The sequence below is a fragment of the Vollenhovia emeryi genome, unplaced genomic scaffold, assembly GCF_000949405.1.
Source record: "Vollenhovia emeryi isolate VEMERY1.0 unplaced genomic scaffold, V.emery_V1.0 DF939295.1, whole genome shotgun sequence".
In the NCBI taxonomy this organism is placed as follows: domain Eukaryota; kingdom Metazoa; phylum Arthropoda; class Insecta; order Hymenoptera; family Formicidae; genus Vollenhovia; species Vollenhovia emeryi.
Window position 1 is genome coordinate 61,568 of NW_011967071.1, and position 17,356 is coordinate 78,923.

General features: G+C 35.0%; 2 protein-coding genes across 3 annotated transcripts; both read left to right on the plus strand.

Moving 5' to 3' along the window:
- The first annotated feature begins 971 nt into the window (after positions 1-971).
- Positions 972-8,323, plus strand: LOC105558985 (achaete-scute homolog 2-like). 2 transcript variants are annotated; one of them, XM_012006969.1, is made up of 3 exons: positions 972-1,730; positions 1,937-2,336; positions 6,269-8,323. In XM_012006969.1, exons 1-2 carry the CDS (start codon positions 1,087-1,089, stop codon positions 2,328-2,330), a joined length of 1,038 nt encoding a protein of 345 aa, XP_011862359.1. In that variant the 5' UTR covers positions 972-1,086; the 3' UTR covers positions 2,331-2,336; positions 6,269-8,323. The 2 variants fall into 2 exon arrangements, with proteins under 2 accessions (XP_011862359.1, XP_011862360.1); XM_012006970.1 differs by having other exon boundaries at positions 7,590-8,323.
- A 2,875-nt stretch (positions 8,324-11,198) lies between these two features.
- On the plus strand, positions 11,199-16,709 carry LOC105558987 (cytochrome P450 4g15-like). Its single transcript, XM_012006971.1, has 9 exons — positions 11,199-11,258; positions 11,419-11,575; positions 11,710-11,923; positions 12,473-12,760; positions 12,855-13,278; positions 13,465-13,533; positions 14,921-15,089; positions 15,245-15,419; positions 15,607-16,709. The coding sequence occupies exons 1-9, from the start codon at positions 11,214-11,216 to the stop codon at positions 15,791-15,793; spliced, it is 1,728 nt and encodes a 575-aa protein (XP_011862361.1). The 5' UTR covers positions 11,199-11,213; the 3' UTR covers positions 15,794-16,709.
- The last annotated feature ends 647 nt before the right edge of the window (positions 16,710-17,356 follow it).

The following is a 17,356-nucleotide window of genomic DNA, read 5'->3' on the forward strand; positions in this document are numbered from 1 at the left end:
CCTAGATTCGAATTGATTAAATCGCCGAACGATCCACATCGATAATTGCCTTTGTCTCCGACAAGAAGACACGTTTTATTTATAAGCCCGGCAATTAGATTCGTCCTCGACGAACATTAGTGTCGCTTATCGACCGGTTGAGTCCGCTGTGTCTTTTAACGCGACTCGTTTAATCAACGTTATGGCGGAAATTACAATATTTAAAATCCAATTCGAGATCCATAAATTTTCAACCACATGAATTTTAACTTACATAGATATAAAATTTGTTATTCATTCCATTTCCGTTATATCAATTATTGCCGTCGGATTTGTTTATTATTCATTTAATTGATTATACATTTAATAATAAAGATTCTAGATAATATTCCGTCACTTGTAGGGCTAGGAACCGGAGGAAATGAGGAATGCGAAGCGAGAGAAATGTTATAATAATACAGGCGATAGCGTTTGAGTTTATTCTTTACTTTCCTCTAACTGTATGGAGTTATGCACACACTGAGGAAAATGTCCGATTAAGTTTAATCGGATAACCCAATTACATGATAACAAACGGATATATCCGATGAAAAATATGATCGGTCTTTCAATCAAATTTCATCGGCAACTGCATCGGATAAATTGCATCGGATGTATCCATAATTTAATCGGGAAACGTAATCGGAAAAATTACCCATCGAAAACACTGTTTAATTGGTTTATCCGATGGAAATTTTTCTCAGTGTATATTATCTCGAGGCACTGGCTCGGAGCGAGCCAATAAGGATGAGATTATACCCGAAGTAAATTTACGCACGCAAATTTGTCACAACCTAGCCGACCGTTAATGCGTGGCAGTGGTGGATAGACCGCGCTACATGACTCGCAATGTTAAGGCAGAATTGAGACAGATAAGCGAGCGATTCCACCGAGAAACCGTTCGCTTACACGCTTGACAAAAATTACTTGCGAATTACTCAAATTTTATGAAAGAAATAAACTTGTTTTCAGCTTGGGGCAATATCGCGGAACTTGGATAATAGTTTGCACGTTCTGAGGCCTCACGCTGATTCGTGCCACCGAAAAGCACTCGTTGAAACGAGCACAATGGCGACCATGGGGGTAACGGTGTTTTGCAACAGAGTACAGATAAACGGCAACGATCAAGAACAATTGATGTTGCTGCGAACGTTGCAAGACAACGAGAACAATATCATCGGTAATCAATCAGCGTTGATAGTTCCGAAAAACAGCGGCAGCAGTAACGCAACGAATTCGACGACAGTATTACCCCCGTACGATCCCTCCAGATTGAAGAAGCACGGCAAGAACGGACAACCGCCCCCCGTTGCTGTTGCCCGAAGAAATGCCAGGGAGAGAAATCGCGTGAAACAGGTGAACAATGGATTTGCTACATTGCGACAACACATTCCGAGCCACATTGCCGCGGGTTATGGCGACAGGGGTAAGAAGCTGTCGAAGGTGGAGACTCTCAGGATGGCCGTGGAGTACATCAGAGGCCTTCAGAGGCTCCTGGCCGAAGCCGATGGCGTTGAATACGATTCGAAGACTACCGTTGGTGCGCAATGCGCGCCTTCTCCAACCAGCAGCGTCATCTCTTCGACTCATAACGGCTCCGGCGAGAGACTCGTTCTCGAGGATGATGTACTAGCCGCGGAAGAGGACGAGAGGGGACATTTGGATGAGGAAGAAGATGAAGGTGCTGCCAAATCGAAAATTACATTATCCAGGTAAATTCTAGATAAAAATGAGACACTAGTTGAAGGATAGCAACAATTTAGACGTGCGCTTCTATTCTATTTTATAAAATGATTATGGGCAGTCACATTAATTATAACTTAATAATGTAGATAAAGTTAGGTATAAAGAGCTAAGAAAGAGAGCGTGTGCCTTTCTTTAATCATATTTGTTTTACTTCTTTTTTTCTCCCTCGCAGATTATCCCCCAATCGGACGGCCATTTCATCCCCGCGCGACTACTACGCATCCTCGGCGGGCGATGAAGAAAACTTGGAACCGCGAACTTTAACCGGCGGACAGAATTTCTCCAGGCTGTCGCCAAATTCGGTGGCCTCGCCGCCCTCGGAGTATTACGCTCAAAACGAGGAGAATCTGGAGCCGCAGATTCTGTCACCCTACAGCGGTGCCGGGGACAGCGAAGAGGGTGCGACAACTGTCTACGCGACTAGCCCGGAAACCTTCTCCGGAGCCCTCTATTACAAGCAAGAGATCACCGAGACGGGGGAATTCATGGATGTCGTCAGCTGGTGGGAACAAGAACAGGGAAGACTCGTCCATCAACAGCACACACAACGGCTGACGCACGTGTAACTATAGGTAAGTTCCGACGAGTTTAACTCGAGTTGTCTGTTCAAGCTGGGAGTCCGGCCGACGACAATGAATTATAGAAAAACTCGCGTACGCTTTTTACACGCGAAAGTGATAATTTAACAATCACGAGGGTCGTTTGAATATTATTACGTATTATTTTATCATAAGAATTGTATTGTTATTCGATGAAAAATTGTACTGGCATATTTTTCATCCTCTTGTCGATTTCGAGTGGATGAAAGAGCGTATGCCTAATAAAGACTGCTCGATTTTGACGCGACCGACGGTGTAAAAAAGACGAATGTAATAACAATAGAGTTGTTCGTTTGGGTGTCGCGGGTTACACGTTCGATGCGTTCAGGATGCGCACGTGATACCCGCGTCGCGGAAATGCCGCCAAGTGGAAACTCGTGTTCGACGCTTCGTCCCGAACACGTGTTGCGTCGCTGTCGAGCCCAAAAATAAACTTTACGCATCGAACCACTTTGCGAAGTACGTGCCGACGTGACACTTGGATGTCACGGTCTCTTCTACGGTTTTTTTTTGTCGCATCGAGAACCCTTTCCTTCACCGAATCTTTATACTGGTAAAAAAACGGGCATCTCTCTATCGAAAGGGATATCAAATTTTTATAATGCTTCAGTAATGCATAAAATTGCATTAAAATGTTGCTCCTTTTATTCAACAATCTTTCATTTATTATTTTTACAATTATCTCTACTTCACCCTTGCGAGGATAATAAAATAGAACTTTCTATCAAAATGTCATATCCGGAATTAGTCATAAAAAGTGATTAAGGATGTTCGAGCGTTTGACAAAATAAAAGATGAATGTATAATATAATATATACATGATACAAAGAATAATCAAACTAAGAATGTATAACAGAAATGTGAATAATTTTTACCGTATCGTTTACTAAATATTTAATTATAAAGCAGTAGTATAAAAGCGCGTATAATCTTATAATTTTTTAAATTTTTCCTTATTTAACATATTTGTATGTAAGACAAAAATAAAAAACCTGTCGCAATAGTAAAATAAATATTAAAAAATATTTTAGTGAAAACTTACATAGAAACCGTCGCGTTCAAGAGAAATTTAACTTTTCCATGAAATAATTCGTGAAATCGATCAGAAAACGATGACACATAAGTGGATGTTTATTGATTAAAAATTAGCGCTTGAACCTCCTTAAATACCCAGACTTTGCTTTAATAAGAAAGAAAGGGTGAAGTGCGAATTTACTTTTACAATTTTGGCCTCATTGCTCTGTCATATTTGTGCATCGAAGGTCAGAGCAGCCTTAATGGCCGACAGTATGCAATTTGGGGGACACATGGCTGGTGGTGGATCATGGTGTGTCATCTTAAAAGCGTGCAACCACGAACGGAAGTGGCGGAACGTCTAGCCATATGTTGGATATTCTTCTTGAAATATCTCGCAACCAGACCTTCCTCAATCTTCTTAGTTTCCAATTGCTGGTCATCAATTCCCATGGATATCTGACATATGTTCGCTTCACAGCCGAGCTACTTCTTTCAAATCCACTTATGTTGGAAGAACTTTAAATCGATATCCGTACGAGCACGTCAACTTATAAATACCGTCCAGTATTTGTGTAAAATATCTGTGTGAAGGTTTAAAGACCAGAATGAACGTGTCACAAAGAGATTAACTCTCATCGATTTCGTTCATTTACTTGTATTAGGAAATTTTTTTTATTAAGTACGTAACGTAGACAAATGTAAATAGTGAAGAAAATCGAATTAGAGTCATGTTACTTTTTTATTATTTACTTTGTTATTCATAGATACTTTTACAAGACTTGTATAGTATTTTCAATGTCTGCGTGTAAATTTTTAATAAGTATATTTCTTCAGGGAAGAAAGGTAACCGTTGTGTAGCGATAACCGATGCATTCGATTCTGGGCGGGGGGAAAAAATCAGATGGCGAGCGGTGCCAGTCGCCGTGCCACAAATAGAAGTCGCGGTTTCCTTAGAAACGTGCGTAGCGCCCACGTGCCGTGCATGCAGGCCGACATATAGAGTGCTGGATGCACATACGTTGATCGACTAAAGGGCGACGGAAGCTAACTTGCCGCTGCCACTGACATATACACGGCATAACGATTTAAAAAAGTCGAGTCATAGACTGTGAAATGTCTCGCACGGAATTGTTGCAAAGTCCACCAACATTGTTGCATGAGAAAATTTATTTATTTATTTTTTTGAGACATTTTTCTATGAAAATATAAAAAGTTATACGTTACATAATAAGCCTCTCGAAATTGTAGCAATTTTAATTTATGAACATTTATCTTTCTCCAGAGAATTACCTTTCAAATTTTATCATAAAGTCTTATCTATCTTTCTCTCAACAAACGCGTCGCGCCTTTTTCATAGACATTTTTCCTCGACGGAAATCCAGTTATCATAAAAACGTTTCGCGATACGACAAGAAGCGCGGAGAGCAAGGAGCTTCATATTTTAGGCTCGCGAGGGCCTGGAATGAGTGGCCAGCAAGTAATTCTCGACAATTATAAAGTGAGGTCATCTACGAAGTTTACGAGATGCGTCGTCGCGTCAAATTAATTTAATAAATTCCTTACTCGGCTCCCGGTCACGTATATTGGTGTGTGCGACCGCTGTGCCGGTTTTCTTCCTCGCATTTAATTCGCCTCTCGCGCGGGGTACAAGCACCGCAAGGGGCATACGAGGCCCCCAAGTCTTAACACCGCGTTAATCCGCGAGGGATCCGTGGGGTTCCCGGATCCCTCTGTCCCTTCTCACCCGAGCCGCGGTCAGTCCAATTAAATCTCTTTTTTGGAATAACGCATACCGATAACGGAAATGCGTTACGTGCGAATTAAGCGCGAGATAGTCGACGGTAATCAAGATAATTAATCGAAGTAACGTAACGTTCGCGTCAGACACGGGAGTATCTTGGCAGGGGTGGCCAAAAAGAGCTGTAGGCTAAACATTGCAGTAAATAATGACCGCGTCTCGCTTTAGTAATTGAAACGTATTATAGAGATTAAATATGGTATAAGATACGATCGTGCTGCGACCATGTAATCGTGAGAATTTTTCTTGAGGGGCCTTTGACTGTAAAAAAAAGTCCATAAGTTTGCTGGACAAAAAGAAAGAAAATAGAAGAATAAGCGTAGCTTCGTTTGCACTTATCAAGAAATTTCGAATATCTCCAATTTTCATGTATAACAAGTTTTCAATATTTTAAATTAAGAAAGGAATGATTCGTTTCTGCAGATAATTTGTCTCTTAATTTTTAAATAACAATGTAATATTTTCATTTAGCAGAAATTGATTATGTTTGTTAAAAATATCAAGAAGAATATTCTCTCTCTTTTGCCTAAAAAAGAATTGGGTTTTAAAAATAACATATAACTCGAATAATGGAGACTATTAACAAGCTAGCACAAACTGCGTTGTGCAATAAGCACGCGACGAAGTTTATGGCAATCGCCACAGTCGTTTTCCGCCTTCGACTTACTCTGCAGACATTTAGTACGTAGAACAAAGAATTCAACGAACAATATGCTGGTGGAACCCGCATGTTGGTTATCTTATCAATAAACATTACCAGCATGGCAGCCGACAGCTTTAAACTGACGGTTTGCCATGGAGCCGATTTCAGTACTGCTAAATTCTCGATTTTTTTAAATCGATTTTTCTGGTAATTGCGAAAAACCATTACAGGCATTTGTTTCTATTTAGATAATTATATAGTTGGATTATAATTTTATTGTGATTTGATAATTTTTTAATATTCTAAAAATTTTTTTATTTTTATTTTTTTTATTTTATATGCAGCGATAGTTTAATTAAATTCATTTATGTTGGGTTCTCGCGATGTTGCCAAGAAAATTCAATTACATATTTTTAAGTATGTTAGTTAATTCTATACATTTCTTAGCAGCTGAAATTCAGTTGCAGTTTAAAAAACGCCCGCTCTCTTTTCATTTATCGAGACGCAACATCGACGTGCGCTAGATAAGAAGAAATAAGTTTGAGGATTTCCAGAATCCGGGAGACAACGAATACTTCGCCAAAGAACACTTCACGGCGGTTCTTAGGATCTTGAAAGTACAGGCGTGGCAGATCCTCTAATTTATCTCTTACCACTTATGTATACCACACACGCTTTCTTCAAGCTTTTTTTATCGGCGCCTTTGCAGTTATAGAGAAAAAAATATTTCTTCACCGAACTCTTTATGAGACACCGTCGTCTACAAAACGTTGTTGTACAGAATTTCTTAAAATTTATATAGGTAAATTTTCGTTTTTAATATTAAATTTTCATGAATAAAATTTGCTCGACAACTTAATTAACACTAAGTACTTTTCCTTAATATATTTCTTAAAAGATATCAATTAAAGAGTCAACGATTGAATATTTATACATATATTCAATAATTTAATGATCACAATTTTATATAATTCCATATGAATTGTATTTATATCATTTTTTATATAATATTTAAAACTTTAATTCGGGGATTTTGAATTGTGTTGCATCTATTATTAATTACATATTGCCATTACAGATCACCTTCTTTACCGTGCCTTTTTAATTCAATGTGTATCATCAAAAGCAGAAATCTCTGACATTTTTTTCTCGTATCAAACCTATCCTCGTGTCCCTTCTTTGCCCTCCGATGTTTTCTCCAAAAGAAAAATGTGAATTTGCCACATTATTTGTACATGCGTTTTTTTCCCACGATATATCCGGAATCTACGGGATGTCCGCGACGTTTCGTCCGTGCGTTTCCGAATTTAATTCTTTCTCAATACAGCTAAACGAGGATCCGCGCGATCCAGTGACGGAACACAATAGCGAGACGGGACAAAAGATCTCTCGAGGATAAACGGGATCTTTTTTCCTCCCCTTACTCCCAGGATCACAAAATTGTGATGGAAACTGTTTTCTTTCGATATAAATCTTCGACAAGGGTTCACGAACATTTCGAATAGTAACGGTTGTCGCAAGGAAGACACTTTTCCTACTTGCAGAATTTTACAATAAAAGGAGAAGAACTCAGGATTTCTATCGTAAAAATACAGACTAATCCATGTGAAGAAAACAAAGTACGGATTCTCAGAAAACAATTGGAACGTGGATCATTCTGTGAATGAAAAATTAATTCTACGTTAGAATTTCAACTACCAATTTAATATCTACACATTTAATGCCTGTCACACACAGAATGTTAATATTTCTTCGTGATTTGTTTCAGTTACAGGTTTCAATTAGGAAAGACCAATATTTGTAACAAAATTCCAAATCCACTATGATGTAATACCTCAGTCGAATTTCGCATGATCTCACTGGACCTGGATGAAGATCCTCTCGACAATACATCGACAGGATATTGTAGAGCACGAGCGCGTGTATTGTGATCAATAGCAAAAGTCGGAAAATCGTACTTACTGTTGCGAGTACTTTTCCGCTGAGCAGACCTTCTCATTACTGTACCTCGTCTTTCGGATTACAAACAGAAAATGTGAAGAATACATGGCTCTTTATTTAACATCTTTATTTAATAAGGAGATTTATTAAATACATTTATTAAAAACAAATTAAATCTCGATATTATACGTTACATCTTATCTCGTATTTATATGAACGATTGTTAATTGGCATTGCAGAGTACCTTAAATCCTTTTTAAATCTTGAAATTTAAATCTTGAAAATTATGCTATTTGTATACGTATTAATTACATTAATTTCACGAATTATGATATAGCTATTATTACCATTATATTGCCAACTGTATCAAGGAATCGTATTTTTTATAAGGACAATAGAGAAAATATTTTAATTCTCTTTAGCAATGACATTTTGCGCTTCCAGAAAGAAAGTATTTACTTTTTCGGCTATTTACATCACAACAAGTACAATTTATAAAGTGGTAAATTGTATATCGCCAGTAATTTAAAAACAAATCTTCATGAAATTAAGCGACCTACACTGGCTAGTGTTTTTTTATTTAAAAACGAATATTACAACGTTTCGGCCCTGGATTTGGGCCCTTTTCAAGTGTTCTGAAACGCAAATTACGTATACCAGAGCTGAAGGCCTATCATAATGCAACTCTAAATTACATACCTTAGTGAATCACTGCGTCAATTATTCAGTTGTTTGGCCAATACCATTACCATAGGCTTGTTTTCTGTTCCTACACTAGTGAACTAGTGCAATAAATTGGAGTAAGACAAGCATATTTTTTCTCATTCTAGCTTACTGCACTAGTTCACCAGTGCAGGAACAGAAAACAAACCCCATGTGTCAAACTGAGTAAAGACAGGAGAGAGTTAATTAACATGAAACGAGCCACCAACGTGTTCGATAAAACTTACATATTGGTCAATTTGATTTCCTGTTCTTTGTTAGAAGAAAGGTGAGTGCATTTAAAATGCCACATGTTGACACGATCATGTCCGGATCTGAACTGATTAGACATTGTCTGTATCTGGTTTATTTTGACGAGAGGTCGCGTTAAATTAATAAATAAATTATCGAACATGTTAATTGACTCTCTCCTGTCTTTACTCAGTTTGACACATGGTAATGGTATTGGCCAAACAACTGAATAATTGACGCAGTGATTCACTAAGGTATGTAATTTAGAGTTACATTATGATAGGCCTTCAGCTCTGGTATACAAATTTGTAATTTGCGTTTCAGAACACTTGAAAAGGGCCCAAATCCAGGGCCGAAACGTTGTAATATTTGTTTTTAAATAAAAAACACTAGCCAGTGTAGGTCGCTCATGAAGATAAGTACAATTTAGTTATATTATGGACATGATTATGTTTATACGAAACTGTAAAATTAATATAAACCTGTACAACATCTGTAACGTGTTATAGAGTATAAATAATGATTCTTGTTATATTAATATCATCGATCATTGACACGCTATTTTATTAAATTTTTACAGTACGTTTGTGTAAGATTTGAAAGATAAAATTGTAACATTCTTATATACAGGTATAAAGTTTTCTCCTGGAACTTATACGTTTTGAAATATTTGGGTGGATTGATTAAAATGAGCCACCCTGTACAAACCAGAGTCTATATACATTGTATAATCTACTACGTAAGTAATGCTCCTCTATCATTTCCTCGTTTTTAAATTTGTTATATATTGTATACACCTTACAGAAACGATCTGTGAATCAACTTTAATGCTGCGAGACACAATCAAAACGTTTGTACATAAAAGTGCCTTAATTAATTATAGGCGATAAATTATATTAATATTTATCATTTTTATACTCGAAATTTTTGACGAAATACTTAAAGTACTAATGTATAAGACTTACCATTATATTTCTATGCACAATGCCGTGCTATTTGTTTGCGATATTATGATCTATTCAAGAGTGATAGTAATCATTTGTCACTATATTATATACATATGATGTTGCAGCAACCAAATGAGCATTAAATATTTTTAACGGATTTTTAAGGGACCGAGCTATAATAGCGTGATAACAAATGTGTATGTTTACGTGCCTTAACTATTCAAAATAAAGCAATGCGATCGGATCTTTAATTATCGCGTTGTAATTAATCATCATTTATCAAAAAATACAATTCCTCTACCACAAGCACAGAAATATTATCCAATATTATTTATGAAAAGCATAATTCTCTTAACGCAAACGATAAAATTGTTGTGAATGTATTAATATATTAATTTATGCGATTATATTTATTAATATATACTTCATAATATATACAATACAGTGTTATTATACACATTTCTCCAAGAGCGATGTCAATTATAATAAATATTATATACTTCTTTGTTGTACATTTGATATATTATACTTATGAATACGTTACAATACTCGACCATTTCCTCATCTTGTGTTAAATCAAAGTATTATGAAAATATCGAAAGTATCATCCTAGGAATAGAAATTATTGTAAATTGTATACAGACGTAGACGATATTTTTATTGTCATCAGCGCTAGATTAACGTTCTTGTAAATAACAGTGCCTTAATTAAGCTTAAGATAATTATTCTACGATCTTGTACTTGATATATCTTTTTACGGAATATTTAAAATACATTTTACTAATTATACACGTTGTTTTAATTTAATAGCGATAATCTACACTGCAATAATCACTTATAAAATAACTTGTACATCAAGTGTATTAAAGGATTCATAAAGATTTTTAATATTAACGGAAGAAAATGCATTGCGAATTAAATACAATTTATAATTAAATACAATTTATCGCTCCCCCCCCCCCCCGCTCTTTCCCTCTGTTTCGTTCTTCATGTATACATGTTCTTCTTTTATATTCGATTATACCAAATATCGTTTTCCAAAACAATTCAAAACTTGCATGACGAAAATACATTCGTATTCATATACCTTGCAGTATTCACAGATTTTTAATATATACTATATTGTTGAACCCCTTTTTTCTTTTACTGTCTCAATAAGAGAGCGATTTGTATTAACACAAAATTAAAAGCGAAACCAACAAAGATAAAATTACGATACACTAATAGTTTCTTTACTTTGTCATATGCCCCACAAAATATTTTCCATATATCTCATGTTTCCGATACTTCCCTTGTAATATCGGTTAAATGTCGATTTCCGACCATTTATTAAGAAGGTTGCACTTATCGCTTTGTCATGTTTGAGATAATATTTCCATACTAATAAATATGAACTTAAGCTTGACGCAATATTATCATCCGTTTTACTGTCTATTTGCGTGATATAAATGAATAAAAGCAACGCTACATTTAAATATGTTAAGGTCATTGTATAATTTATAAGTATAATTAAAGGAATATATAATTCTTCTGGACTGTTAGGTTATAAAATGTCCGTCACAAGTGCGGAAAATTTAGAGACGTATTTACCGTGGTTAGTAATGTGGTTTCTTCAAATGAAATTTATCTACTGTTAATGTGTTTTACAGTAACTTCGGTTTTTCAATTTTTTTAAATCTTTTAATGTCGACACTATAATTAATAAGTTGTAAGAAAGAAATAAGAAATAAGTAATTCCGCTACTATTACGAAAAAGTACCTTTCTTTAAAATCACAATGGACGTGGATTCAGTAACAACATCTTATTTACCGTATGCAACTTATTTTCTGCTGGCCGGCATTGTAGTATTAATTGCAATAAACTATTACATCGAAACCACTCGAGTAGTCCGTCTTATAAAGAAACTACCAGGTACATATATGTTAAAAACAAATAAAATAAGTCTAACTTCTTATTAGACGAACATTTTTTCGAGTAATCTTCGACAAAATTGATCACTATTCACTCATTATGTTATCCTACAATAAAATATTTCTTCTCTTTAGGTCCAACATCTTTACCCGTTTTTGGTCGATCATTGCAGTATCTTAATGTGTCTCCTGAAAATGCGATAAAAATAGGTTGTGAATTATATAAACAGTATGGAACTGTAATGGGCGGATATGCTGGTACAGTAGCAGTAGTTGCACTGATAGATCCAGTAGATATTGAAGTAATCTTGAGCAGTCCTGAGCATATTGACAAATCCCACGAGTATAGGTAAGAACTCAAATTAACAGCTAATAAAATTCATAAGGTTCTACTATGGCAAACACAAATTTGAAAGAATAAGGACTAAAGACAGGATGTTATTGTCTAAATATTACTTGTTTTAACTTTATTGCGATAAATATTACCTCCACCAGGGTTTGAACCTGGACTTCCTTCTCACTTAGGCGGGCGTTTCAACCAATTCGACCACCGAAAGCATGTGAGAACATTACCGCAATACACAGTCTAGTGTTGATTCCCGAATGCCACATGTCGTGATAGTATTGGAAACAAAACCTGTGCGCCAACTTAAATCGTCAGTCTTAAAACACAGTACAATCATCCTCACAATGTATCCCCATACAAGTAATATATAGACCCTAACATCCTGTTCCGGATCTTTGGTTCTTACACCTTTGAAAATTATTAAACTTTGTATTGTGTGTGCCTTGTCTCTCTAGTACAACTAAAGGTATTATTTTTCTGTCACTTATTATACATAAAAGTTATTAATTGCTAATATTGCGAAAAATAATCCTTTTTATATCTCCATCGTAGACTGTTCAAACCGTGGCTTGGAGACGGTTTGCTGATCACAAAAGGTGACAAATGGCGCAGACATAGAAAGATGATTGCGCCCACGTTTCATATGAGTATCTTGAAGACTTTTGTACCTTTATTTTACGAGAACAGCATAGATCTCGTGGATCGACTTCGGGATAAAGTTGGAGAGGAATTCGATTGCCACGATTATCTATCAGCCGTAACAGTCGATATTTTAACAGAAACAGCGATGGGAGTTAAAAGGAAGAAAACCGGATTTGATTATGCTATGGCCGTGATGAAGTATATATTATCTCTCCCTTAAAATTATACCTAGTATTTTCTTATTAAATATTTATCATGTAACAGTGCACTCCTTATAATTTGAATATTGCAGAATGAGCGACATCTTACACCGAAGACATCTTAGTCCATATTTACGATTTGATCAAATATTCCAATTTTCGAAGTTTGCCAAGATTCAAGAGAAATTGCTTAAGACTATTCATACACTAACAGAACGAGTAATCACAGAGAAATCAAACGAATTCGAAGAAAAACTTACGAAAAGCCACCAAATGAAAGACGTGCAAAACGATGAACAAAGGAAACATTTGAATGCGACCGAAAATACGAACGATTCTAAAAATAGTACCACTAACCAAATGCATTACGTAAGAGATGATCTCGATGAAAATGATGAGAACGACGTAGGCGAGAAAAAGCGACTTGCTCTCCTAGAAATGATGCTTGATTTGAAAAAGAAGGGGCAATGGACTGACGAGGAGATCTGGGAAGAAGTGAACACCATCATGTTTGAGGTATGAAAATTTCTTTTCAAAATCAAATCTTATCGCGAATGGTTGAATGTACATGAATTGTTATAATTTAAACATTTCGTAGCTTTTTCTTTTGCAAAATACCATATTCATCGTAAACTACATTGCTGTAATAAATTGCGTTATTATTTTATGCATCAAAAGAAATTAATTATTGGTTTATTACAGGGCCATGATACTACGGCAGCTGGCTCGAGTTTTACACTTTGTGTCCTAGGAAATCATCCAGACATTCAGGTATTGGTCATTATAGTTAATAATTAATAACACTGATAACCGCGGTTTGCATGTTGCTTTAGTTGCGCAAAACTGTTGTTTTACTAAAACGCGGTTACTTTAACTATTAATATCAGTAGATGCATATACATACATACATGTAACTACAAAATGTGCGATATCAACTTAAAAACTTGTCTTATCACAAAAAGGTAAAAAAGCGCCAGGCATAAGCGTTATCGTAACAATAACTATATGATTTAATTATTTGAAAATATATTATTAGAAAAAGAACATTTCTATTTTCTCTACAAAAGTAATGATATCAACAAATTGCACCAACAACAACAATGGATATTTATAGAAATCGAGATACTAATTAGAATATTTTCTTCAATGTAATGCAAATATAATGCAAATTTAAACAAATTCAATACAAATAAGTATAACTCAAATGCAAGCGAGAACGTCAAATCATACTTAGATCCGGGCAAGCTGGAGGTAGCCCAGTTATTTTTATATTTAACATGTGAATTTATATATCGTATTTTTTCTACCAAACAAATATTTTATTAAAAAATTACCTTTTCTAATTTAATTGTTGGGTATTATACATATTAATTATGACTCACGACATTATTGTTTATTAAAAGTATTGGCGCTGCTAAATCAAATGTTAATTCCCTCTTCCTGCTCCCTTACAAGAATTAAACTCTTTCTCTTCCTTTTGTGCATGCACGTGTGTGTTCAAACGCGTGTCTCTCTCGTAGACGCGCGCACGTGAGGATATACATGTGCGTGTGTATGGGTGTAGGAGATAAGGATTAGAATTAATTGTAGGTTTAGATTGTATTTCAGCGGTATTGCAGCGCCAAGTTTTTTTTAATAAACAATAATGTCGTGAGTAACCAATATGTATAATACCGAACAATTTAATTAGAGAAGATGATTTTTTCATAAAATATTTATTTGTATTGAATTTGTTTAAATTTGCATTATATTGAATAAAATATTCTATTTTTTATCCCGATTTGTATAAATATCCATTGGTATTGGTACAATTTGTTGATATCACTACTTTTGTAGAGAAAATAGAAATGTTCTTCTTGCAACAATATATTTTCAAATAATCAAATCATACAGTTATTGTTCGTATAACGCTTATGCTTATCGCATTTTTACCTTTTCTTGAAAAGATAAGTTTTAGAAAATGGCCCTTTTTGCACATTGTGGTTAGAGTATCTCATAATCCTGACGTGCTAGGGAAAAACAAACAACGGATTCGCGTTCAGCATACAAAAAACCTTCGGGCTTGCCTAATCTGATCTTTGGGTGTAAAATTTGTCGGGCTGTGTAATTTATCCCTTTTTTCTTTCTTTTTTAATTCGATGCGATTTTCAACATGCAGGCTCGTGTGCACGAAGAAATAGACACAATTTTTGGCGATAACGACAGACCATGCACTTTCCAAGATACGTTAGAAATGAAATATCTCGAGAGAGTTATTATGGAAACTTTGAGACTTTTCCCACCGGTACCTACGATTGCTAGACAACTTAACAGGGAAGTGAAAATAGGTAAGTAATCTAATTAAATCAGATTATTGCATATCTGATTAAATGCATTATTATAACAGCAATATTAATTGCGATGTAAGTACTTTAGAAACTTTTGGAAATTAAGAGAAATATATAGAATTAATATATTTTATATTAATTATTATATATTACAGTTACAGGCGGTTATGTTCTTCCAAAGTCTTGCACGATAGTTATCCCCCAATTTGCAGTGCATCGTTTAGAAAAATATTATCCGAATCCAGAAGTATTTAATCCAGATAACTTTTTACCAGAAAAAATGCAGGAAAGACATCATTATGCGTTTATTCCTTTCAGTGCTGGGCCAAGGTAATTAATAATATTTTTCACAAATAGCTGTTTTATATTATTTAGAGATTTTTCTGAGTTACGAAACTCATTAAATTCCTAATTTTACGCTCGAGTAAACGTTTGTTCTTGAAACACTGTTATCTGCAAAAACTTATTCTCTTAAACAATATTTTTACATTCATTGATTATAACACATTTTTCAAAGATCTTGCGTGGGACGGAAATTTGCTATGCTAAAACTGAAAGTTTTGTTGTCGACGATACTGAGGAATTATCGTATTACTTCTGATACGCCAGACCATGCTTTCCATCTGAAAGGTGACATTATTCTGAAAAGACATGATGGATTTATGATCAAAGTTGAGCCGCGCAAACCAACTCCTTCTAAATAGAAATAGCCGGAAGTTAGATTTCTATGTGTCGCAACAAAAATTTATCACTATTTCGTGTATTTGTTAGAAAATTGTTTGTAGCCTGCAAAACTTATAGCAGCAACATTCTAGTAATACCTTCTGGAAGGTTTAGGTTTCATGACTAAACATTCACGTTGGCTAAAAATGAATTTCAATATCATAACTCGAATAAACTTTGTAAGGAATATAACTGTTTATGTACCACAATCCAACTTTATAAAGTATAGTTAAAGGATGGGCGTCATAGAAAGACTTTCTTCCCAACATTCACTAACAGTTCAGATAGAAATTCTGTTTCCGTTATTTAAATTGATTAAATACAAAACATATGCGATGTCGCAGTATTGGTAATTTATTTATATATCTCAAAACAATACGAAAGGAGGTGCACAGGGCTGTGAGAGTCAGAACGCGATTGTTGGTGCGTAAAGTCAAAAGGACTATCTTTAATAAACCATAAAAAAAGATAATTGATATATGTACGTTTCGACTCTTTTTGAGTCATCCTCAGCAACTTCGAACCGATGAAATAAGATGTCTCATCTCATGCTCCACGTGGGCTCTAGGATATCCTGGATATCCACATATCTTGGAATTGCAGGTTACATTCGTCATCCTGACGTATAATAAGGTTACGAACCTGTTCTAATAGATCCCTGAGGCTCTCATTAGAAAGAGAACAGCGAGAAGATGTCTTCCTTGACCGCCAAATCGACGTTGACGATGCGGACCTTTCCCTGCGCGTCACGAAATATTTAAATTACATTTTGCTAATTATACACGTTGTTTTAATTTAACAACAAAAATCTATATACTGTATCCACCAATAAGAATTACTTATAAAGTAAAAGTCATGTGTATTAAAAGATTAATAAAAAATTTTTATACACAGAAAGTGCATTGCGAATTAAATACAATTTATAATATCTCAATTATTGAGTACAATTTATAATATCGCTCTCTCTTGTTCTTCAGTCGCACGGTTGTACCAACTATCTTTTCCAAATAATTTGAAACTTGCACAAAGAAAACATATTCTACATATTCATGTATATTGCAAGTCAAAAATTCTTAATTTATTTCATACTTTGTTGATGTTTTACTGTTTTAATAACATATTAGTAAACATTTTGTTTTATTATACAAGAGAACAATTTGTATTAAGTAACTTAAAATTAAAAGAGAAATCAACAATGATTATGATACACCAATAGTTTCGTTACTTCGTCATATGCCAAAACAATGTTTCTATATTTATCGTGCTTTCTTCCCAGTTTCGACATCGTTCGACGACGAGTTATTTCTCGCTGGGTTTGTGGTATTGCATGTTAATTTCCGATCTTTTATTAAAACGGTTGTTCACTTACCGCTTTGTCATGTTTAAGGCAACATTTTCATATTGATTGACATTAACTTGAGCTTGAGTTCATGACGCAATTTTCTCATCCGGTCTACGGATTATTGATGTGAGGCAAGTGAATAAGCAATGCGATATTGTGGTGAGGTCATTGTATAATTTATAGGTGCAATTCAAAAGCATAG

What these genes read in the sequence shown, in the direction of transcription:
- LOC105558985 (XM_012006969.1), top strand. Translation starts at nt 1,087, where the DNA reads ATGGCGACCATGGGGGTAACGGTGTTTTGCAACAGAGTACAGATAAAC. An exon ending in TCGAAAATTACATTATCCAG is followed by an intron (nt 1,731 to 1,936) that starts GTAAATTCTAGA and finishes TCTCCCTCGCAG; the next exon opens with ATTATCCCCCAATCGGACGG.
- LOC105558987 (XM_012006971.1), top strand. Translation starts at nt 11,214, where the DNA reads ATGTCCGTCACAAGTGCGGAAAATTTAGAGACGTATTTACCGTGG. An exon ending in GAAATCATCCAGACATTCAG is followed by an intron (nt 13,534 to 14,920) that starts GTATTGGTCATT and finishes TTCAACATGCAG; the next exon opens with GCTCGTGTGCACGAAGAAAT. An exon ending in TAACAGGGAAGTGAAAATAG is followed by an intron (nt 15,090 to 15,244) that starts GTAAGTAATCTA and finishes TATATATTACAG; the next exon opens with TTACAGGCGGTTATGTTCTT.